The sequence below is a fragment of the Eupeodes corollae genome, chromosome 3, assembly GCF_945859685.1.
Source record: "Eupeodes corollae chromosome 3, idEupCoro1.1, whole genome shotgun sequence".
Classification (NCBI taxonomy): Eukaryota; Metazoa; Arthropoda; class Insecta; order Diptera; family Syrphidae; genus Eupeodes; species Eupeodes corollae.
This window is the reverse complement of record NC_079149.1, coordinates 788,741-815,157: the sequence shown is the minus strand read 5'-3', so window position 1 is coordinate 815,157 and position 26,417 is coordinate 788,741. Positions and strand designations below refer to the sequence as shown.

Sequence of the window (26,417 nt, the reverse complement as noted above, 5' to 3'; positions counted from 1 at the left end):
TTAAAGCTTTCCATATATTCAGTCCGGGTTATATGCACTTGGAAGTGGGGTGAAACGGAGCGAAACGATTGCTCCATCCAGCATCACTACAATATAACAAAACAAAAAAAACTATCCGTCTCTATAGTCTACCTATATGGCCAAGATTTAATAGTTCCACTTGGCTTCGAATTTCCTTCAAAATACTGCACTACATCATTTGATTAATGTTCGGATAGAGTAGGCGCCTAAGTTGTGTGACCCAAAAAAAGATAAATCCAGTAACGATGAAAATAATCATCGATCTCAAAAGGACCTAAAGCGTCTTAAAAACACTTTGCTTAGATAAATTGAACATGCATAAGTCACCCCCACTAGAATGAAATGTTAAGTCATTTTCTGTTGACAGCCAAGACGTCGATGGTGTACTATGGGGTATAGTTATTTTAAAACTAGAGGAAATAAATTTTGATGGTTGATCGTATATCAGATCATTGATATAGAGTTTTGAGTATAGGACGTCTTAAAATATAACATACATAAGACTCAACTTATTATACTAACGTTTATTCCATAAAAATGGTGTAAAGAGGTTATCTCATATCATCGATTTCTTATAAGCTGTATTTTATTATCCTCATGATGTGGTCCTGATTAAGTTGAACTCATAAGCTGAAAAACAAACCGTAGTCCTATCTTCTGTCTGGATCTATTTTTAGGATTCAACATCTTTTATTAGGAATTGTACAAATTAAAAATGGCGTGTTGATAGTTTCAATTTCGGGATTGCACTTCATAAATAAGGAAACATTTTTAAATTGGCTTACATTATGTATCCAATTTTGTTATATTAGCTACTCTACTGTACTGCATGTATATTTAAACTTTGCAGTGCTGATGGTGGTTTTATAAACAAACAATTGAACAATCTAGTTAAAAATTGATACAGTTCATAGGCTTGTGATTGTTATGCAGGAAAGGGGACACTCTATGTATCTAATTACACATAAATATATATAATTCACACTCACGTTTATTTTTTTTTATTCTAATTGAAAATTTATTGCTTTAACATGCCTGAGCGGTCGTTGCATGTGGTATGTTAAGTCTGCACCGCTCGCCGTACTGTCGCGGGTTACATTGAAAAAATGATTAGCGAGCATGGAGTGAATATGAAGGATTCAGTCGATAAAGTAATTAAATTGCTTGAACTTCAACTTAGTTATGAATTTTCATGAGATGCTAAAATCAGTGATGGACGTCAAATTGATTAAGATAATAAATGGTGTCCCGCACATCGAAAGATTCGACATATTACATGATTGTGCTCTTGTAAGAATATTTGTAAGAGTATTATAATACGATTTATATTTTATCATGAGCAGTTAAAGCTTTTTCAAATTATGTCAAAAGTGTAACTAACTAGCCTTGCAATATTTGTGGTTATGTAAACATACATAAGGAAAATGATTTTAAGAGTTATGTCGTCCAATATATCATAGTAATTACGATGAGCCTAAGGATAAAAATAAATAATTGTTAGAATTTACATATTGACAAATCTGTCTGTTAAGAAACTGTACCAAATCTCTTACAATTGTTCGTCGTTGTATATTCTCTTCTACTCTCCAGACAGGACCAAAAACAACCCGAAGGATTTTTTTTTTTCGGAGCATCCTTAGCATCATCTTCATCTCAGTGCCATAAATGAGAACAGGGATGATGAATGTCTTATAGATGGTGGTTTTAGATGCTCGAGAAAGGAATTTACTTCTCAATTGTCTTCTATGTCCAAAGAAGCAGCGATTTGCAAGAGTTATTATTTTTTTGCTTTCAGCGCTGGTACCATTGTCGAAATTTATATCGGTGCTTAGGTAGACAAAGTCCTTAACTACCTCAGAGTTATAACTGTCCATGGTGACATTGTGCCCAGACGACGTCTTTCAATGTCTTTTTTTGATAACAGAATATACCTGGACTTGGTAGTATACGTGGCATGATGGTTAGTTCGTTGGACTCACTATACGTAAGCACAAGAGTGGCTTACTGACAAGACTCAAACATTTTTACAGACGACTTACAGACCCACACGACTTGGAGGTTAGGACATTGAAGTCATCAATAAAAAATGTCAATCTGTTGATTAAGGAGAACTATCAATTAACAAGTACTGGGACCGTAAGATACGGATAGTTAGTTCCAGTGACCATGGTATGTTCCCTAAAATCAACAAGATATTCAGAATTGAAGAGAACAGGGGCGTACTCAGGACAGTGCAAATAGATCTAGAAGAAGCCTTCTTTGACGATGACTTTTATATAATTGAAGATCCGGAGGAAAAAGTGGAGGCGGTGGGAGCTGCTTTCCAGCAAGTGTACAAGGTGAATGTTAGCATTAGCCCCAACCACGACCGGGAAAATAGAGCCCTACTCAATTACTTTTACCTTCGAAATGATATCACACAATGGCGAATTGAGAACCACGGTTTCATGCGGTTCAATAACGATTCCTTGGCAAATGCCATAATCGCCGGGCAAACAAGAGCAAGTCCCTTGTTGACGACGAAGGTTGAGCTCATCTTCATTTCAATAAAAAGTAAAAAGTCAGCAGGTGTCGATGGTATATCCAACGTTGTACTAAGATATTAACCGATGCAAGCAATTGACATTTGCACCACACTCTTCAACAATGCACTGAATAATGCATACATTGAAAAACCGCCGTGGTTCATCCTCTCCCGAAAAAGGGAAAGGACAACTCCAACCCGTCAATTCTTCGGTCGATAAGTCTTCTTCCGAGCATCAGGAAAGTTTTCGAAAAAATAATTAATAGGGCTCTGAATAAGTGGGCTGCGGACAACAAAATAATTCCGGATAAACAGTTCGGGTTCAAGGAGGTTCGTGACACAATTTATGCTGCGTTTAAACTCGTTTCTGATATCCAATGGAATAAATCACAACAACAGTGCACAGGTGCTGTTCTAGTTGATTTGGAAAAGGCCTTTGACACCGTATGTTTAGAGGGTCTATACCTAAAACTGAGCAGGCTTGGCTTAAGCAAGCCATTGTTGTATATACTTTATGATATGCTTAACGGTAGAAAGTTTGTGGCAATTTAACTTCTACCACAACATTCTCAATTAAAAATGATCTTCAACAGGGAGCTGTGAATTCGCCGATTCTCTTCAGCATTTACACCAGCGATCTTATAGGTAGTCTTACAAAGGCAATTGCGTACAGAACAGCCCGAAAGGTTGAGGTTATTAGAATTCTCTTGCAGCGGGATTTCAACAAGATTCAGCGATATTGCGACGACTGGAAACTGAAAATAAATTCCTTGGCAAATGCCATAATCGCCGGGCAAACAAGATCAAGTCCCTTGTTGACGACGAAGGTTGAGCTCATCTTCATTTCAATAAAAAGTAAAAAGTCAGCAGGTGTCGATGGTATATCCAACGTTGTACTAAGATATTAACCGATGCAAGCAATTGACATTTGCACCACACTCTTCAACAATGCACTGAATAATGCATACATTGAAAAACCGCCGTGGTTCATCCTCTCCCGAAAAAGGGAAAGGACAACTCCAACCCGTCAATTCTTCGGTCGATAAGTCTTCTTCCGAGCATCAGGAAAGTTTTCGAAAAAATAATTAATAGGGCTCTGAATAAGTGGGCTGCGGACAACAAAATAATTCCGGATAAACAGTTCGGGTTCAAGGAGGTTCGTGACACAATTTATGCTGCGTTTAAACTCGTTTCTGATATCCAATGGAATAAATCACAACAACAGTGCACAGGTGCTGTTCTAGTTGATTTGGAAAAGGCCTTTGACACCGTATGTTTAGAGGGTCTATACCTAAAACTGAGCAGGCTTGGCTTAAGCAAGCCATTGTTGTATATACTTTATGATATGCTTAACGGTAGAAAGTTTGTGGCAATTTAACTTCTACCACAACATTCTCAATTAAAAATGATCTTCAACAGGGAGCTGTGAATTCGCCGATTCTCTTCAGCATTTACACCAGCGATCTTATAGGTAGTCTTACAAAGGCAATTGCGTACAGAACAGCCCGAAAGGTTGAGGTTATTAGAATTCTCTTGCAGCGGGATTTCAACAAGATTCAGCGATATTGCGACGACTGGAAACTGAAAATAAATGTCCAGAAGTCGGAGACAATTCTGTTCCGGACTCCGTTGGCTAGGGTCACGATGGATACTTGCAAGAATTGGCGCAAGATGGTCATCGTTGTTCTTCACGGGCAGCCATTAGCGAGCAAAAGTCTAGTATTTATATTTCGACAGACATATAAATGCTGCTCTGACCAGGGCCAGAGGAGCCTTCGCTAGACCCCAGAGTAAAGGTAACTTGCTACATGTCCCTCATACGGCCGATGATCGTTTATGGTTGTCATGTGTGGTTCAGCGATGCTCCTTCTTAGATGGAGAAGTTTCGGGTGTTTGAGCGGCAGAGTTTACGACGCGCTGTACCAGCTTATATCGAACAGCCGAATTTTCTTAAGTGCATTACTATTCCAACGAGGTCCTATACAATGGGGCTCGAATCAACAGAATTAACAATTTTGTGATAAAACTCGTTCGAGTTCACATTGCAAGACCTATGTGTTCGACAAACAATTTAATTTTTGGGGCGTTCTATCCGAACGACGAGTATTTTGAAAGTGAGCTTGAGCGGCTTCATTCCACCAGAGGCATTCCTCTTTTTAGACAGATGCGGTCTGATACAGGATAGATTGGCAGTTCCACTAATCTACCACATCAGACGACGAACCGTGGATAGGCGACTCCTGTATAATCAAGACGTCATGGCACAAGGCGGAGCAGAGGGTGAAGCAGGAGAACCAGTTTTATTGGCTTCAGTCGGCACTTGATAGTGGGTAGTCGGGATTTAAGCCTTGGCCGGCTTACATACTTGTTTTATAGTTTTAGGGTTATAAGTTATAAGTAGAATAGGCATGGTGGCACAAAAAGAAATAGAAAAAAAAATATAAATAAAAAAAACATACAAAAAAAGACAAGAATATATGGATGACAAAAAATGTTAGATAGTTAGATTTGCTGCTGTGGTTGTTCTAGTTTTAAGTAGTTTATAGGTAGAATAAGTAGTTTCAAGTAGCTTTAAATTTTATATTAAGGACCTTATTTTAAGAAGTATTTAAGTAAAAATAAAAAATGATATTGATATTAGTTTTTTTTTCAAATTTTCTTATAAATACAAAAATAAATAAAAAGAATTGCAGTAAAATAGTTCTTAGGGCCGAAAGGCATTAGAATTAAGTATTATTGTTTAACTATAATATGCGTATGGGACCATTAAGTTGGTTGTAAGTTATGGTTATTTAGGCTAGTTTTATGAATTTTTGTCAAGCTTTAAGATAGGTTTAAAATTGAATTAATAAAAATGAATTAAAAAAAAAAGGTCCAACTGTCATGCCAGAGGTCTTGGGTTCGATCCCTGCCTATGCCATTTAATGGTTTTTTCACGGGTACCGCCTCATGCGAGGAATTGACAAATTCTTCAAGAGTAATTCTTGTGTTGAGAAGTGCTTTCTCAAATTAGCCGTTCGGATTCGGCTTAAAACTGTAGGTCCCCTCCATCAATAACAACAATACTCGCACACACAATGGCTGAGAGTTGTAAGTCACTAGGCCCTTATTCTAAACGGCCTGTTGCGCTACCAAATTTATTTATTTATATAAATGACTCGACTGACAACATGCTTTGATCTTCCAATTATGTCAATATCATCTGCGTATCCGAGTAATTGGATGTACCTTTGGAAGATTGTGCCTCTAGTGTTGTCGGTTTAGTTTTGCAAAATTATTGTCTAAAACCTTTTTTGACATCAAATGCATCGATGAAATCTTTTTTGACCTTGGAAGAGCAGCGTGAATTCTCCAACGTCAACCTCCACAAACGGATAAGTTTGACAAAAATGACAAAACTATACATTGCTATTTAAAGCTCTTCCCTATAGATGCTGCTAAAAATCGATAAAGAGATACTAAGTTTCGATTTGGAGTTCCTGAATTTTTCCAAGATCTGTCGTAATGTGAATATTTTGTCAATGGTGGACTTTCCTCGTCTGAAGCCACACTGATAAGAATCTATTAGGTTGTTGACTAACGGCTTCAGACGTTCACACAATATGGCAGAGAGGATCTTATATGTGATGTTCAGGAGAATGATGTCTCTGCAGTTGTCGTAATTCAGAGGGTTTCCTATCGTATGCACTTCGTTTCCACATTATTAGCTGTATGTTATCAGAAAGCTTATTTTATTTACCATTTGTGAGGAAATTCTGAAATCATTAAACCCTTAAAAAATTGAAATAATATTAAATAGGAAAATAACTATTCACCTAGTAATAAAACATTTTATTTAACTATAAGACAACAGGATGTCGTTTCGGGTAGAAGTTTAACAGCTTTCTATTAAAAAAAAATTCCTTTAATTAACTTTAAATTATTTTGAAAGGTTTTTTTTATTGTATTTCAATCATCATTACTCCTTAAAAAAAGGCTATTCTCGTAAAATTAAAAACTACCCTAAAATATTGTGTCATATGTGTTTATACTTTACCAACATAAATAATCAGTATAATTATTCTTTTTCCTGTTTCTAGACAAAAAGCCAATGGTAGGAATTTTGGGGAACTTTGTACACGCTACACTTAATAAGTTAATTATTTGGAACTTCTTATTTTATTTTTTTTCAGGGTGTTTAAAAATATTTTAGCTGAACAAAACCTTGTGAAGTTAAATACATTTTTTTTTAATAAATAGCTTTTATTTTCCTTTTTACAACACACAAACGTTCTGATTGTTTCTGTTTAAATAATTTGTAAAACACTAAATCACTCAACACTATCGAATTTCACGGGAATTGGACATACATATGTTTCCAAATTGTAATTAATTGCAGCGATATCTCGCAAAAATATGTCTCTCCAAATTTCGAGTATGATTAAGTCCTGTTTGGTGACTTCGTCATTCATACAAGAAACCCGTATCGAATCGTTTGTAGCCTACAGGCAATAACTTTTGCGTTTTTTCCCAATGCATTATTCCACCTTTGTATATTTTTATATAAATCCTTCATCTCTCCGAGTTTCACTGGGTTATGCATAAATTGAGTACGTTAACCTTTCCGGATGAAAATCATGAGATCCGAATGAGTGTCACACGCTAAAACTACTTTCAACCAACAATAAGTTTATAATCTTGGAAAATACGACAGGTATCCGCTTACATTAAATCATTTATATATTATAAACTGCTCTAGTTTTCTTACGCAAAACAGCAAATCAAGCTTGCTTTTAGTGCACAACAATGCACTTGGCTATTATATCTCGTCTCCAAGATATATTTTACTGCTTAAACGTATTGCATTACTAGAACCTTGTCAACATAAGAAAAATCACCATCTAAGTGAAGAAAAACCGAATCAGTTGTCTTTGAAAAACAAATTGAGTCAAGTCAAATTCATTTATCATCCATTTAGATATGTACCTACTTTGTTTTTTAATCTATGTATTTGAAGTGGGTACTGGGAACTTGTGTTTGACTGGAAAACCCATAAATTAATGTTTAGTTTGTCACTTGGTTTGATTTACAGCTTTGTGAACATTGTCGTAGGAAGCCAAGGAGGAGGTAAAATTAATAAATTTTCGCTGGCGCCTATATTTGTATGCCTTATTGCCTTTGGCTTAAACTAAAGCTTTTTTCAAAGTCTAAATTTTTGCATATAATATTTATTGGATTATCCAAAAAAAAATGTTGATTCTCGAGCGATGCAATAGGAACAAGAAACCCAAAAGGACAAGTTTAATTTAGTTTAAGACTTTCGAAAACTAGAAATATGAATCCTGAATCCTTAATAAGAAAGAAGTAAGGTGAGATTCTTAAGACGAAAGAAATTGTTTTGAAGGTTAAGTCAATGGCTTCTGTGATTTTCTTAAAACGAGATTAAAGGTAACTCCAGTTTAAAGGCTCTACTACGCTTTGGAAAGATATTTTAACATTTTATTAATTTCATTCAGTAAACTTAAATTATGACTATGAGTATTAAAACTATTCATAGTTAGGTATCACAATATTTTCATTGCTTGGCATTTAGTGTGACATGTCAATCTTGCTGCCGGAATCCTTTGATATAACTTACAAGAGACTTCCTGAGTAATTATCCATTTATGTATAACTTGTTATGTTTTGCGAGAAAATTTTATTCCACTGAATTGTAAATGATTTTTCAGTGAAAAGAAATAGAGTCAATCGGTTTAGTCATACCTTTCTTATAATGTGACTTACAATTAAGGTAAACGTACATAATATAAAATGTATTGTTTAATGTGAGTTAAGCTTGTTTTAAAGTCGGGATAACAGACAATACTTTTCTGTCAATTTTAAAGTTAATTTATTACAGATAGTTTATTGGACAGATAGTTAATAAAAAAAAAATGTAATTAAAATAAATTACTTCACATTAATATGACTTTAACAAATTTGTTAATTTAATCACTAAAGGAGGTGTGAACATCATTTGCTGAAATGATAAGCTCTCAGATATTTATGGCTTATTTAAAAGGCTAAATAATTGTTTTTAATTGTGTAAAATGAATAGAGGAAAACATTTCAACTAAGTGAAGTTATCCACTTGATGAATCTCGATTCGGATTTTTTTTAATTTGGCCGTTTTCCGGCCTTAATTGACAATGAAAAAATTTGATCAATATTGTTATATTTATATGTAAATTTCTTGAAATTTTATTTTATTTTACACTTTTTTCATCAAACGGAATATTTTATTTTATTTCATGCATTGATACATGTTCTTTTTTTAATATCTTTATGGAATGTATACAACAACAGCTGGAATTAATTTTGTTTGACCTCATTTAAAAACAAGGAACAAAATAAAATTACTAAATTACTTGTTGCAAGGATTGATTTTTGTTTTAATATTATTTGGGAATCACAATTTCACCCTTTTGGTTATTTATAGCTTCATACTTAGCTTATCAACTGCGAAAAATTCAAATTCCTGTTTTTAAAACATATTGTAACCTTGTAGATGAGTCAACTATTGGAGATTGCTTGTTTTTGAAAATATATTTTTATACTGAACTTAAAAAATATTCACACCAGTGAACTGTTCCTCAGCATGCTTTCAACTTTATATTTGATTTTTCAATTGTTAAGCATTATTGTATTAAGTGCACTAATGCTTAACAATACTTTACCTTTTAATTTATCAGCAGACAAAAATTTAAAAACATAAAGAAATCGAGTTATATTGGTATTCTATAATTTTGGAAAGGTGTTAATAAAATAAATAAATATATTTATTGATGTTTTTGTTATCGTTTGAAGCCACCAGAAATAAATATTAGCTAAAAATAAGTTATCGAAACAAGTTAAATATTTAAATAAAGAACAAAAACCTTTGTAATGTTTGCTTGAACTATCAACAAATATTTACAAACAATTCAGATATGTCCAAACAAAAATGTTAGTCAAATTAAATATTTTAACAAAAATGACTTGCAATCGACTATAAGAACCAACAAAAAGAAGAATGTTGTATAATTAACTTCCGCTGCTGACTTTTAATATTTATAAATTCTATTTTGTTGTCTATATATTATTTAAACAATTACAAGTGATTCAAATTTGGCAAACTCAAATGACTATTGGCTATTGAATGTTAAATGAGTTTCACCACTTGGAAATAAATTTAACTACCTGAATAAATTGTTTACAATTTAAGAATGGACTTGTTTTTGCAATTTTATACGCTTATGGTTTGTCTTTGTTTTGGTTTTATACTTCTTTACCGAATCGTCTGGGGTCTTATGTCTGATGTCAGGTGTCACAGGTGTTAATTATTTGATAATATTTTTGATTGGAATGCATGTTAAATTGTCAACCAGAAGCAAAAGTCACAGAAAGTTATAAAGTAGTTTAAATTTATTGGAGAATGAATGAATAAAAGATTCCATTGTTTATTTTGGTTTATTTGTTGTTTAACAATAAGTATAAGTAATATTTAAATTCATGAGTACTTTCGTTTAAATGTTTTTATTTTGATATTATATATGTATACTTTTCTTTGTTCTCGTTAATTTTGGCATACAATTTGTATCTTCTGATTCATTGCAAATTATCATTTTTAATATTCCAGTTTAATCGAAAAATGTGTTTTCATATATTTATATGCAAAGAGGTTAATGGTCAAAACTCTGCATACAAACATATGTGCATATATCTTCTTATATTACATAAAATTGAGCTAAACAGTTTATCAGAAGATAGTTATGCATGGAAAATATTACGAAATGATCGTTTGATTATCTAAGTTATTGCCATAAAGCACATAAAAGGTACAGAAACCTTAATTGAAGCTTTTCTACGTTGTTCTCATACCAACTGCATCTTAACCACATTTTTGACAAAGAAAAACTACCAAGAAAGATAACTTCAAGAAAAAAGTTAAATGAAAACGATGTTCTGGCCTAAAATCTTACTGGTAAAAATTTAAAAAAGAATTGTTTTCTGTAAAAGACTGATTTATAACAAAAACCATCTTGCAGGATACATATGTACAAATGTATATACATACATAATTTTAGATATATTTACAAATTGACAGTGGTAAAAACAAATAAAATACATCTTTCTTAATATCTAATCTATTTTTATTAAAATCAATTAGAAACTTAAATTCTTTAAAAGCAATACAAGAAGCAGCTATTGGATTATGTTCCTATAATTTGTGCTATGAAAAGTAACATGTAAAAAATTACCATTTCTAGGACTCAAATTCCGAAATGGAACATACATATTAAACTGAGACAACAAAAATAAAATAAAGAGTTGAGCACATCGTAAGCAAAGAGTACTGAATACAATTTCCTTCTAGATACTAAAGGTTTTAAGTCAATTAAAGCACATCTGGTCTCATAAGGTGGCATATTTGAATAATTATAAAGCTTTCGTAAGGCAAATTTTGTAAATCTCTTCTGAATTTTTTCAATCCTCAAAATACTTGATTGTGTAAAGGGATTCCATATTATGGAACAATAATCAAGTAAAGGTCTTACATTTGAGTCAAAAATCACACCAAGATCCTTTTGATTTGTTAACCTCATTAAAAATTGATTCTCAAATTTTGTAATCACACATATCGGATCCTTTATTTTAGAAAACGTAACAATACTTCACTTTTTACATTAAAATTTAAAATATTTATGATACACCACTTGGTAACGTTATCAATATCCAATTGAATTTTACTAGCATCTGATGAAGAACTTACATATAGAAAAATCTTGAGATCATTTGTATATCATTGAAAAGAACATCACCAATTTTAGCATATTGTCTTCATCCAACCAAACAGCTTCTGATCCATTTTAGGAGATTCGAGTGGAGGCCAAAAAATTTAAGTTTTTTCAAGACAACATTATGTTGTAGCCGATCAAACACCTTGGACAAATCGGTGTAGATTACATCCACTTGAGTATGATTTTCTAAACAACCAAGACAGTAATTTGTAAAAATTTCTAGATTTGTTGCAGTAGACCTACCACTCAAAAAGCCATCCTGATGCAGGGAAATATGGTTTGGAACTACTCGTAGATTATAAAGCTTAATTTTAACAATTGCTTCAAATAATTTGGGGATTAGCTTAGCTTAGCAATGGGTCTATAATTTTCCACAGATACTTTAGATCAGTGTAAGCAAAAGAATTATCAGAGAATGTTTAAATGTATCTAAAAATGTTTCAAGGACAAATTAAAAATAAAGCAAAGTGGGGTTTTAAGATTATATTTACAAAATTTCAAAACTAAAGGTGAAATATTGTCCGGTGCAGCAGAGAAACTGTTATCAAGCGACGATAAAGCATTTAATACATCAACTGTCGATAAATAAAGGTCACCAACTTTAATGTTAGAATTGTAACTAAGTGTTTCAATATAATCTTAACCCAAATCAAAAAAGTTGGATTTTAAAAATAAAAACTAATAAAAGTTATTGCAAATATCTTCTAAATTTTTAGAAAAAAAAACCTTTTTAAGAAATACTGGAAGGAATGCCAATTGATTTTTTTTAGTATTTGGAAATGAATCAAAACAATTAGTTTTTATTTTTGACTTAATTGACCAAATATATTATTTATATGTAAACTCTAATAAATTGTTCACGAAAAGAATCCGAAATCTTAATCTTTTCACGATTATGAATTGAAACATAACCAACAATATAATTAATTAAACAAATAAACAACATCAAGCACTGTAGAGGAAAATTTCCCCATTGCTCAAAGAAACCATTCTTTAAAGCTGTTTTCTCCATCAATAGATTTTTGTGAATATTATTAAATATTTACTCTGGCCTTCTTAACTTTTTTTTACCGTCCGACTTACCTGGTGCTCAAGAACGTCATGGATATGAATATGTATATAATATATACCCGCGTAATGTCTTCTAATAATATTCAAATCCAAATAAAGGTTAAATAAAATAAATCCGTAGACGTCATTTCCATTCGATAGATTTTTTATAGTTTTAAATATAATTATGATAGTTTGCTTAATATATCACCAAAAAAATAGACTTAACACTTTTACGTTAAAGAATAAATTAACATAATACAAAAATGTTAATAATTTAAACCAATGCTAAATAACACGACCTTAAAAAAATATGTATCGTCTCCGTCAATCCATGACGTATGTAGGCATCAGCTGTCTTTAAATAAAGGGGATTCCCATTTCGCTTACTCACCATCAATAAATGGATACATTGTTTTAATTTTTTAAAAATTTCCTATCAATACCATAAATATAAACATTTCGTTAATTTTATATATGTACATACACATTCTAATATTTATGTTTTTCATTTTGTCATCACTTTTTAAAAAGACATAAATAAGGTTGTTGTTTAAGAAATTTTAGTGACTCACTTAAAAATTAGACTTTGAATTTCTGATGAATTCTGATTTTCCAGAACATTTTTGTCTGTTATAAAACATTTGAATAAATTTGCAATATAAGCACTATGCAAATTTAACTAGATGTACATATTGACTATTTTGTATAACATAAGAGTCACGCGATATGTAATGCAAATAAGCGTTGAGATAAAAATTAAGACAAATTTGGAAAGTCGAATAATAAAAAAAATAAAAATAAAATTTTGAGGAAGGTCGAATGTTTTGAGAAAAATTGAGAAAGGCAAGTTTTTTTTTTTTTAATCAGGATCTTGTAAGATCTTTATAAATTATTGCTTGTACTTACCCCTCTGAAGAATAAAAGCTAAGAATAACGACAACAGAAAATAACAAAAGGAAGGTCATTGTAAAAGAAATTTTAAATTAAAAGTTCGAGAAGAAATTCCTTTGATTATGGAGTTGTTTTTATTTCCTGTACGATGTACGAATCACTTAAAAAAAGTAAATCTCTGATCTTGCCATGTTTGGATTAAAAATACATTAATTAATTTTAAATATATTTGCAATAAAGAAATAAAAATAAATATTTAAAGCCTTAAGTAATTTTACCAGCCCCTTAAGATTCCATTTAAAATTCGAAAGAAGAAGTTGCATTTATATTCATTTTTCTTATTTCGATGTTGGACATATCAAACAAATATATTTTATATAAAAAGCTTTATTATTTTTTGTTTTCTTCTTTTGTTTTGGTCCAAACATTTTAATTGAATTAATTGTACCAATTCATTTTTCAAAAGATGAAAACGCCCCTCATCGCCGCATTCAAACATAAATTCCATCTTAATAGATGTTTATAAAATTTGGCATCAATCCAAATAAGAGAACACATTCAAAATGTAAAAAAAACATCTAAGTGTTTTTGAATACCACATGTTATTGTTATCTTTGTTTTGTTGTTTCTCGAAATGTATCTTCTGTTATTTAAATAAATCAAAACCAAATTCAAATTTTAATGAATTGTCCTCTCATGTTTATACATTATCCTATCTAATTTTTCTTTTTTTTTCAAATTTCAAAAAATATTATTGTTTGTTTTTGGATTTTGGTATTTTCAAACATAATTGCTTATGAAAAATAATTTATTAAATTAATGTCGGGTTGTAAAATGCTTCAATTGCTAAATTGAGTGTGTAAAGGAATTAACAAAGTTTAAGTAACTTTTGTACTTTTTTTGTAACTGTTGTGTGGAAAAGCTTGTTAAAAAAAGTATTTCTAATTATTTCAAGCATCAATTTTTAATCATTCAATCATTATTCGCAACAATTAAATGACAGAGCTTCAATGTTTAACCATTATTAGCACTAATCAATTCGCCAACTTATAATTACAATTTATATTTATCATAATTTTTTTATATTGTGGCTTGTTTGAGCGATCGGTGGCAAATAATATTTACTTGCAATTAAGTGGGTTCTAATTTGGATTTAATTCAATGATTATTTTATACAAGTTATTGCATACTAATTATACAACTCTCTGAATTTTTGAAAAGTCAAAGATCTTTTGACCTTTAAAATTTTTGATTTCTAAAAAATTTAAGTACCGATTAATTTTTGTTTTGTTCAATGCATTGGATGTCACAAAGTCAACATTTTTAGAAGTACTTTTTTTTAGGTACTGTTATAATTTTAAAATATTGTTAATCCTGTTTTATAGGTCAAAACAAAATTAAATGTACTTATTATAAAGTGATGATGTTAGATATAAGACTAGTTTCTTTGAATGATGGGAAGGAAAATCTGAGAAGATAAAAACACATTCGAAGTCTGTTACTTTATTATATTTGGTATTATTGGTCATTTCCGAAAAATTATTTGCCGAACCAGGAGAAACTGGTTTCCTTTAGTTATATCCTGTAGTCTGAAGAAAGAACAGGTTGCATTTCAAAGGGATCTTACTTTTTTTTGATGTCAACGAACTAGAGAACCTTTGCAAGCTCATAAAATGAACCCAAATCGCATGTGCCATTCGTGTGTTTATATTGTATAATAATTATGACTGAAAATCGTTTGAATATTTTTTTAGAATTCGAAAGATTAATAAATAAAATATTGTTTATACCAGTAATTTAATAAATACGTATGGATGTATCTTCATTCGAATATGTGTTAAAAAATGAATATGTAATTTAAATTATATTAAAATAATATTTCGATCGAATTATGATTAGAATTCGTTAAGTGAAATGTGTTTATAAATCTTTTCTTAAATAGGTTGATATAGTTAAAACTTGTTGTTGAGCTTAAGTGCATAAAATAAATAATTATTTTATTTTAAAAATTAAGCATATATTTTAGTGTTATGAGAATTTGATTATCAATATTCTATATTCTAGAATATTAAATAAACCAAAAATTTTGGTTAAACAACGAAGTGGAAACGGAAACCTGGTTCTAAGGAATAATCATAATAAAACTGTTTTTTCTTATTTTTACAAAATAAAGTATTTAAAAACATTGATGAGTTTAATTTTCGCAAGTAATAAATTTATAAAGTCATACTTCAATATATCAGATGTTTTTTTGAAAAGCTTGAAAAGTTTAAATAACGATACAAGAAAGAAATATTGTTGGAATTGTCTTTTTATTATAAAAATCTGTCAATAGGTAGTCCTTTCAAACACTCCAATTTTCACTACTTTTTTAATGATTCTAACCGTATAACATTAATGCTGACCAATTGTTGGCTTTCAATTCTTAGTTAGTTAGTTTTAAGGAGCAGTTTATTTGACCACGTCATGGAAATGAAGTTTAACAAATTAGTTTGCAATACTTTCATAGTTCAGCGCGCTTTATGGTAATTCATTTGAAGGTGATTCATCCTTGAAAACGAAAATCAGTCATCATGGATCGATAGCACTATACTATTGAATGTAACGGCAGGTCCTTCATCATTCGAAAGCAATAAGGACGAATAATAATGCCGGCGTATCAACCACTCAAAACAGTCAATTACTATAGGTAATGTTGATCCTTTAATGGTTTGAGGGTGAGGGTGCTGCTAACGAAAATACAAAACTTTCAAAACATTTACATCATTTTGAAGAGTTTCTCTGACACTAAACAGTTTATGGTGAATTGATAAACCTTAGGGAAAAGAACTTTATCTTAACACGGTTTGATATTCACAGCCATCAAGCTATTGATTACAACGATCGAAACTTCCCATGCAGCTAAAAACCATCTCTTACAAATACTCAGTATCATGCAAACTATAGTCTATCCAAAAAAATGTCTTGATCTAGTTCTGTATTTAAAAAGTTTGAGCACAGTTATTAATTCTCACACAATTCTTATATAGTTAATAACTTTTAAGTAAACAAAATAAAAACAAAGCCAACAATTATCACCTTCATTCTATAGATTTCAAGATAACAAACGTTGACAATTGCTGTGGATGTCAATTTGTTCTATATGAATTGATCTATAGGTTCATACAGGAAGTGTTGTCAATTGTGAGATATATTTGGCTCCAAAGCCGGCCTCAACACCCCCGTTACACTTATTGTAAATATGCCTTTTTTTCCTTTTTGCCGGAGATTTCCGTTTGCTAACCTAGTCGATCCACGAGATATAAACAAACAAAAAACGTGACATAAAAAATAAACTGAAAGACAAAATAAAAATAAACACACATAACAATAACGAAGATCATTGCCTAAGGTGATCACAAGAGATCTCCAACCTGTCTACACCTTAACGGCCGGCGGCCTGCGGTGAAGGTGCTCGCGGCAGCACTCTGCCCGTATCGACAAACAGCGCAACGCAAGCGGCTAATCGGCTTTTTACTAAAGATACACAAGCTGCTACTCAACTCAGTCTACACTCTAACAGTCAGAAATGAAAAGATACAGATACAACCAGGCAGACTGAAACGAGACAGGGAAACATGGCCATTAGGAAGAAGGTGTTGTAAGTTCGAAGCTCACTTCGCGAATTTTACCTATATATAGAGCCGCAGGTTTGCCATTCCGCTTCAGAAAAGATTGAATGAACGTCTGGCAAATTCATAGCTGCGATTTGGCTTGATATTGATAACATTCTTTTCGTGTGAATATATTGTAAAAGAATCCACTAAAATAAAATATACATATTTTAAAAAATAGTTTCACGAAAAAAGGACATTTTTTTAATTTCGTCTGTGCGTGAAAAATAATTTTTATTTTTGTTAAAAGTGAATTGTTTCAATTGAAATTTAGATATTCAATAAGAAAAAAATATCCTTATTCCAATAACAAACAAATAAAAGATTTTGTGCAAAAAGAAAAGCAAACACCAAATTGCTCTTAATTAGTAAAATAAACAAATAAAAACCAAACTAAACAAACTAAAAATGGAGCTTCAAATTCAACAACAACAAATGTCGGTGAAAGGACCCCAATCATTTGCGGAAAATGGCTCAATTATGCACGAATCAAGATACACGGTAAGTGTCGATTAATCTGAAAACCCTGTTTATGCGATTTTCTCTGCTAAAGAAAAGAAAGTTTCCAATTAATTGGCACAAGAGAAAAAGAATTTATTCTTGATAAGGAAAATTGTGGAATGTTATTATCCAGAAATTGAATTGTTTTTTATTCAGTGTTGTGTACTTAGGTGAATTATTTAAGCTCATCACATGTCGGCAAACAGATTTTATTATAAACAAATTAAAACTCCGAAATGACATGAATAATAATTACATAGGCTCTGTTTAATTATTTTTTTTTAAATATGCAAACAAAAACAAAAAACAATTTTCTTTGTATGTTTATATTAAAGCTGTCAGTACTTTTGTATGCCGTATATCACAGATATTTTTTTAAATTAATTTTAAATATTTATTATCATAAGGAATGCCGTTCAGCAATAAAAATACAAAAACAAAATTAAGATGTTATTTTATTTTAACATTTTTTTGTTAAATTAAATTGACTCAATTTGTATGCATGAATATTAAAATTCTTAACTCATTATTGTTCTACTAAGTTAATAATATAATTTATAACTTAATTTTTGTATTTACCCCTATAAATGAATACAGTAGATAACGCTATTATAATCTCGTGTTTATCTAACAATCATTTATCAGTGTTTTTAATCATGAGTAACGTAGTAGGACTGAAAAAACACAATTATAGTTATAAGAACTAAAGTTTTTGAAAGCCACATCGAAATAATTTATAGTGTGATTTTAATTAAATTTAATAAATTATGCTATTTCTTTCTTTTCGAAAGGTTTTTTTTTTAATCCTTTTATAGTACTTTTAACTTTAAAATTTTGGCCAATATACACTTTATTTTCCTACCACACTCTAATAATTATAACTTTATTTCGATTTTAAGATCTCAAAACATCCCTAAAACTTATACATTTTAAAAACTAAAAAAAACACCTTTTATACAACTAAGACTGAGAAAGAATTTCTCGTTATCTATTATCGGATATGGCTTTTGATGGTAAATTAAATTCACAAAATTTGCAAGTTCTTAAATGGGAGTCATTTTAAAAACCTGAAATGATAAGATTACTCTGGATTCGAATTCAAATCATATCAAATTCGCATCAAAACCTTCACAAATCGTTCTCCAATTAATTTTTGTTTAACACAAAAAAATGCCCAATATCTCAACGCGGTTTATAAAAGAAAAAAAGTTAAATGCATAATTTATTTAGCATTTGATCGAAATATTAGAATGCATAATAATTTAAAGTGTTAGAAAAAATATAACAGTCTATTTTAAAAGTTTATTCAATAATTTATCAGCTTTATCTCTACCCCCAATAAACAAAATATTATGAATATTAATAAAGAACTTAATCTTCAAAATTGGAAAGTATTAACATAGATATGTCTTTCTTCTTATTATGGAAATGCAAAATATATTCATAGGTACGTCGATAAAATTGAAATACTTACCATAATCTATAAATCACTATAAATTACCCTACGAGTATATTCAAAAAACCGAACCACCTTTTTTCGTCGAAGTTCCGGTTTATGGTAACTAAGAATTAAATTTTGCTAATTTTATTGCAGAATTCTAAAAATTATAGTTGTTAGGTTTTTTCTCATTTGTTTTACAAAATCATGTTGTTTATTTAATTTTTGACATTTATAATCGTTTTTAACTTTTAATGATTTAACTAAACATAAATTAAATAAACATTTAAAATGCTCCAATTTGTGTATTATGCAAATACAATTAATTAACTATTTAAGATTACAACCTTTTGTATCGGTTGTAGCTGTTAATTTTATTGGCAAAGGCCTTCAATATCAATAGTTTTTTTCTTAGTATTAATAAAATGTATTTGGATTACTATTTATTAACAATCAGAGAGAACGACATGTATCGAGAAATAAAATGTTTGAAACCAAGAACAAAATGGTAAACAACTATTTATCAAGTTTAATTGTTAGCTTTAATATTAAACTAAAATATTTGAATTCTTGAAATACGTCATCAGAAATCTATCAAAAAATATACTTAAGTATTTTTTTTTTTAATTAAAACATTGTAAAATTATTTCCCTAAAAATGTATGTTTTTCTTTAATCTACAGCTTTCCGACTTGAATCCCATCGCCAGGCTAACACAAAAGATGGACAAGACGTTAAAAGTATCTGAGCAATTGCCTGCACCTGTGGTTGATGATGTCCCTTACACCATTGAATTAATCACGGAAAAAGATAATGACGGTGTTCTTGCAATGCTCAAAACATTCTTTTTCAAAGTAAGTACAAAATAAACTATCCCCCAAAAAAGTACGTATACGCACAAATGTACCATGGAAATCTGTTTTTTTTTTTTTTTTTTTTTTTGAAGAAACAATTGAATTAGGACACCTTAAGTCATACATTTTCGCATTTTCGTACCATAAATACACAGTGACTATTTATAGTATTAAAAAACATACAACTATTAACAACAATTCCAAAAAAACTTAACATTCATCTTGACCAAAAGTATTACATACATATGTTCTAGTATAAAAGTTTAAATAAGTTGTTTAAGTACAAAGCGATTGTAGAAAGTTAGAACAAAAGTAATTTCTTGACCTTTGTTGCCGGAAAATCTGAAAAGAGGACTTCTGTCATGCTGACCAGCCTACAAGCATAAATTTCAAAAATAAAACAATTGATATGTCATACTTTATAAAACAATCTAAAAGCCAATAGGAAGTAATTCTCAGACAATCACTACACTAGAGTCGTGCTGAACTTAATCGGAAGTAAGCACTTGCTGCCACTACCACCATTGCTTGGCAATCTCCAACCAAGCCGAGCGATGACGATATGGTGGCGACACAAATAATGACGCTAACCAATTATTCACTTTTGTGATTGTTAGCCATATAAACGACATTCAACAATCTCACGATTTAGTGCACCTTTCATTTAATTTGCATTTGCATAACAATGAGTTCTTGACCATAAGCATCCATAAGCTTGAGGTGTTTTTTTTTATTGTTTTTCTTCTATTCTATTTTTATTTTTAAAATGAACCCTGTTTAACCCCATGAATATTGATACTACACGGATAAGCGCGAGAACCAACCACCTGTGGAGGCTTGAGGTTAAAGCTGGAACTATGTGTTGTTCAAATATGTCCGCTTTGTTTTGTTTTGCTATTTTTTTTGGTTTGTACTAAAGGACCCCAATAAGTGAAGCGATAAAGATCTTTCTTCAAATAGTTTAAGTTTGAATGTAGAGTAGACTTATGCAGGCTAAAAGTACCTTACACGAAAAAAATCTGTCTCAATAATTTACCCAAAAAAACATTGTTGCCAAGTTTCTGCATTATCATAATAAACAAAATAAATAACTTTAAATTATGGAAATAAATAAATTAGGTGGCGCAAAAGTCCGTTGAGAACTAGGGCCTAGTGACTCATAACGCGCAACCATTTCTGTGTGCGAGTAATGTTGTCAAGGATGTAGGACACCTTCACTTTTAAGCCGAACCCGAACGGCTAATTTAAGAAAGCACTTTCTATCACAAGAATTATTCTTCGAGGATTTGTGAATTCCTCGCAAGAGGCAGTGCTCGTGAAAAAATCTTGTAAGCCTATTTTAAGATCAGGATTGAAAATTTAAGTCTTACTTCAATGTCTACTTGATTCCAAAAAATTTTAAATTCAAGGTTCTTAAAAGTTAGGTTTTTAATATAAGTGTCTTCCAATAAAATATTTCTATAAATTTCAATAAATTAGGTGCGCAACAGTCCGTTTAGAACAAGGGCCTAGTGACTAACATCTTATATGGGAAAGCACTTTCCAAATGAAGGTTTACTCTTGGAGGATTTGAAAACTCCTCGAAAGAGTTAGGTCCCGTTTAACCCCATGAAAAAATCCTGTGAGCCTATTTTATGTTCAGAATTAAACATTTAAGTCTTACTTCAATGTCTACTTAATCCTAAAACAATTTAAGTTAAAGGTTCTAAAATGTTTTTCATATGAGTGTTTAAGAATGGAAATACTTTGCACTAAGTTGGCAATACTTTTTTTCCTAATACTTAATAAACAATGACCTACCTCACTTTCGAAGACAACGTCTGTTTTCAACTCAACGCTTCAAGCTAGGCGTTAGTCGCCCGGTCCCGGAGAGGCATACACAAACCCATATAGTGAGGCCTTTAACTTCTGCACTCACAAACATGTTATTTTGATTATCGGTGTGCCATCGAGCACGTTTTATTAAGTGCCACCTACGAAAGCCAAGGCGTGCCTGCCATGCATTGCACTGTTCTCTGCACACGGAACAGAGAACGGACATTGGGTATGGAATAGGGGAAACACATTTACACCACCTGGCCAACAATATGACCAAATGGCCCGAGTACAGGTACAGCGTATCACTCACCGCTGGCCCTGCCATCGGCCACCGGCCACCGGCCACCGCACCCGCCTTCGGTAGTATTGTATTCCGGATAATTTATGAGCAGAATAGCTTGGTGCCACATAAAAGGTTGTAACTATTTTGTAATCGGATTTTAATATTTAAATTATGATTCATATCAGAATCATACTTATCGACAGCTTAATATGCACATTATAAGGTTGTTATACTCGTACCTGGGAAAAGCTGCATAATAGTTAAGTTATGTTATTGTATGAGCCGTCGAGAATGTTGAAAATTACGCACGATTAGACGGATGATAAAATAATAATAATATTAATAATGTTATTCATAATTTATGAAAAGACTTCAATTATGGGAAACAAAAGTATAACTCATTTGCTATGGGTAATAATAATAATTGGAGATTAAAATCAATAAGAGGATAGTTCCTGACGTTTGTGAGTTATGCATAATTATTGTTGATCAAACTGAGGCAACAATTTTATTAAAAAATGATACCTATAATTTGTACCCATACAAATCATTTAATCAACCCACGACTATTTGTGTTATTTGTAAAGTAGGAAAAATCGGCTTTGAGTTTGTGCATATCTTTTAAGTAAGGTTTGTGATACAACTTGTTCTAAGATCGGAACTAGCTGAAGGTCTTGCTTTAAGCACTTCTTTGCAAATAAATTTAAAAAAACTGTTTGATTTTTGATAAAACAAGGTACATTATCATAGCACACATAGATGTACTATAGTGCTTATAAAGGGTGTTTTTTTTAGCAGTATGAGAACTTTGTTGTAATTTCTCTAGTATGTTTAGTAAGGTTTGGCGATTCATCATACATCGTTTATCCCAAAATAACGCTTCAAAATTGTGGAAATTTACTTTGAATGATACGAAATTAAACTGTTTGCGAAACTCATAGTGGATTTCGACAATTTTACGGCACTAAGTAACTCGCAGCCACGACGATATCACAAATTAAAAACTAAATGGCATTAAAATTATTAACCACATTAAAAATAAAATAAATATGGGGTGGAATCACGTAAGGTGACTTTTTATTGTTGGCCATCAAAATTGATGATTTTGCTCCACGTAAGGTGATTATCAAAATGACTATCACTTTTTTGCTATGGTTTGTTAGAATATTTTTTGAAAAATATAACAAACGTTTGTTTTTACTTACAACTATTATTGAGTATAGTTAAAGGTATATTTACATTTTCGCAGAAACAAAACTTTGCAAATTGAAAATTCAACACAATAAACACAACAGCTGATCGAAATGACATTAATGCTTGTTGTAATTTGTACCAAGTTTCTCAAACTTGGGTAAGTGCTGCCAGCAAATAGTAAAGTTTTAGCGATCATTTTAGAAAGAACAAAGAGAAGTTGATGATCAAAATTGACTATCAAAACAGTGACAAAACAGCCTTACGCGATTTCACCCCTGAGCTATAACTGTGTACGAGAATTTTCAGGAAGGGACCTAAAGTTTTTATGTCGAATCTGAACGTCTTATTAGAGAGAGGATTTTTCGTGATAAGAATTACTCTTGAAGGATTTGTCAATTCCTTGCAAGGCAGAGATTGAACCCAAGAGATCTACCATGACATTATTGCAACAATATAAATGTCTGTATTATTACTCGTATTTGAATGTTTCAAGCTCTTAAAAACACCCAAATTGTATTTAATGAAATATTAACTATGTTTTAAAATCATGCCTCATGTCTCATGAAACAAGAACCATACATTACTTTTCGCTCATTTATTTTCAAGGCAAAATTTTCTTCTCCAAAAACGCTTTCTCATGTTAAAAATACACATCCATCCATAGCTCCTCCTCGGCGAACATTGAACTTATGTATATTCAAAAATCAAAATCTTTCTAAAGAATTGAACCTTGATCAATGCCACGATATACATCAGCTTTTGTAAACATCTGCTGAAACATTAAAAACATTTTAGTGATTTTTTAGTTTATGTCTGTGAAAAATTTGAAAAAAATCATGGCTGAATTCTTATCTAAATATCGTGCCCAGAACATCTTTTATAGTTTATTTGTTTTCGAAATGCTGAGGTTAATAAAATAAAAATTCCCAAATTGTTTTCAAATTGCTAATGTGTTATTTGTTTGTAATTTATAGGATGAACCACTTAATACTTACCTCAACCTCGGTGAATGTCAAGAGTTGGAGGAATACTCTTTGAAGTGTATACCCGAAGCGTGTTCTTTTAAGGCTGTCAACAAACAGGGTGAAATCATTGGAGTGTTCATAAATGGTCTTATGCGTCGGCCGGTAAGAAAATAAACCATTCTCATTCTGAAATCATAGCCTAATATAATATTCTCTTTAATCGCTCTAGAAACCCGATGAGAAACATGAGAGTGCAGCAAAGTCTTGTAAGCATCCCAAGTTTAAGAAAATCCTATCCCTCATGGACTACATCGATGAAGATTTCAACATTTTCGATGTCTTCCCCGACACAGACATTATTTTAGATGGCAAAATTGTTTCCGTAAACACTAACTACCGAGGCTTAGGTATCGCTGGACGTTTAACGGAAAAAGTCCTCGAATATATGCGCGAAAATTCAATTCCTGTGATGCATGTCCTGTGCACAAGTCATTTTTCGGCCCGGGTCATGGAGAAACTTGGATTCCATGAAGTCTATCAGCTTCCATTTGAAAATTTCAAAATCAACGGTGAGGTAGTTCTTCGCCCAGCTAAGCCTCATGTGGCAGCCCGAATTTTAGCCAAGGAAATTAGTAAATCCCCCAACTAAATCATCTTGACAGGGTATCTATTTTTAAATTGAATTGTTGTTGATTTTAATATTAAACAAATAAGAGTGATTTTTGTATGCTATGTATATTTATTTAAACACAAAATTTTGTATATGTTTTTGGGTTAAGGACTTTAATTTGTTTTTCTCTTGTACAGAACAATAATTTTTAAAAAATTTACAATATAATATTGTATTTGTATTTCTTGTATTATGTAATATTATTTTTACAAAATGTTATTATTAATTAGTAAAAAGAAAACAAAGAAACCATAAATGAAACAATTAAAAAAGTATTTTTAAAATAATAATTAAGTGTCAATTAAAATGTGTAATATGTAGCTAATTGTATTTATTGTCTGAAAAAAAAACTTAAAAAAAAACTTTAAGGAACTTATAACGGAAAGTTAGTTAGAGCAAGTTTGATAATATTGTGACTTAAAATTAAACTAGAAATAACGTACAAATTTAGTAGTTATTAATAATTGTTTATTTAGTTAGTTCATGAAATCGTCATCAGAGTGTTGAAAATGATGGTGAATAAACAATATGAATATTTTTAATTGTGCAAATTAATTTATTGCAAAATTGTTATAATGTGTTGTGTATGTGTACCTACTTATTCTTATTCACTGTTCATAATGATATTGGATGAAAATAAAACATGAAACCGTTTAAATTAATTTTGTATGCATTTTCTTCTTTTTCCTACATAATTCGACAAGTAATTGTTGAATCTTTAATACAAATCTTTAAGTTTCATATATGGTCTTAAAAGCAAAGTAGCGAATTTTCCGAATTTTAGAACAGAAGGTAAAGTATTATTTTATTAAAGTAAATCTTATTTGGAATTAACTTAAAATTCCAATTAAGCATTTTAAGTATCCAGTTATTCAGAATTGCAATACTACTAACTTACTTAAGGTGGCGCTACAGTCCTGTTTGAACTAAGGTCTCAGCCAGCAGACTTCTCCATCTAACTCGATCCGTAGCTAGATTTCTAAAGTTGCGCACTCTATGTTGGGTGAGGTCACTTTCCACTTTTGTGCGCCATCTGATCCGCAGTTTTCATCTACTGCGTTGTCCTGAGGGCATGGATTCAAAGACTTTCCTGGCCGGAGCAGTTTTTTCCATGCGCTCGTTGGACTTTTATTTTTCTGGATAAGTCCTTGTCGCCCTATAACAGCTCTTCGTTCATTCTTCTCCTCTAGTCATCTTCTATACAACAGGACCGTAGATCACGCGAGTAAGTTTTCTCTTCAAACGACCCAAGGTGTCTTCTGCACCGTATAGCAGGTCGGGGATCATGAGAGTCCTTACTACTCAATTAGAAATAGTTATTCCACGTTTTATCTCAGTGCTGTTGTTGTTTTCTGTTTTCATAGCGGAGCCTTAGTAGACAAAGTCCTTAACTACCTTAAATTTACGTCTGTCTATATTGACGTTTTGACCGAGACTTGCGTCGCGTCGGTGTTGTAGGTCCATTCTTGATGACTGCATGTATTTTGCTTTGCCCTCATTAGCCCCTAAACCCATTTTTGCCCCCAAAAAAGCCCAATTAACACTACGCTGAGTTCTCCCCATTATGTCAATATCATTGTTATATGCATGTAATTGGACAGATTTTGAAAAATAGTGTCTCAAGTAATGACGCGAATTGCTGTAATACGTAAATAAATACTTATCTATCTTAAGACTTCTTAATTGTTTTTTTTAAATTCAAAATAGAATTCTCGTCATTCATTTACATATTTTGAAGCTGCAACAATTTTTATG

At 31.3% G+C, this 26,417-nt stretch overlaps 1 protein-coding gene across 5 annotated transcripts in view; it reads left to right on the top strand.

Moving 5' to 3' along the window:
* The window catches only part of LOC129952127 (arylalkylamine N-acetyltransferase 1), a 50,573-nt gene extending 25,249 nt beyond the window's left edge, over positions 1-25,324 (top strand). For 4 of the 5 annotated variants that reach the window (XM_056064571.1, XM_056064573.1, XM_056064575.1 and 1 more), the window contains 3 exons: positions 19,562-19,732; positions 24,002-24,154; positions 24,222-25,324. In XM_056064571.1, coding sequence (XP_055920546.1) covers positions 19,562-19,732; positions 24,002-24,154; positions 24,222-24,641 — 744 coding nt within the window. In that variant the 3' untranslated portion in view covers positions 24,642-25,324. Of the gene's footprint in view, positions 1-16,986; positions 17,442-19,561; positions 19,733-24,001; positions 24,155-24,221 lie in introns of those variants that run through there. The other variant, XM_056064570.1, reaches the window with a different exon arrangement.
* Positions 25,325-26,417: the final 1,093 nt, after the last annotated feature.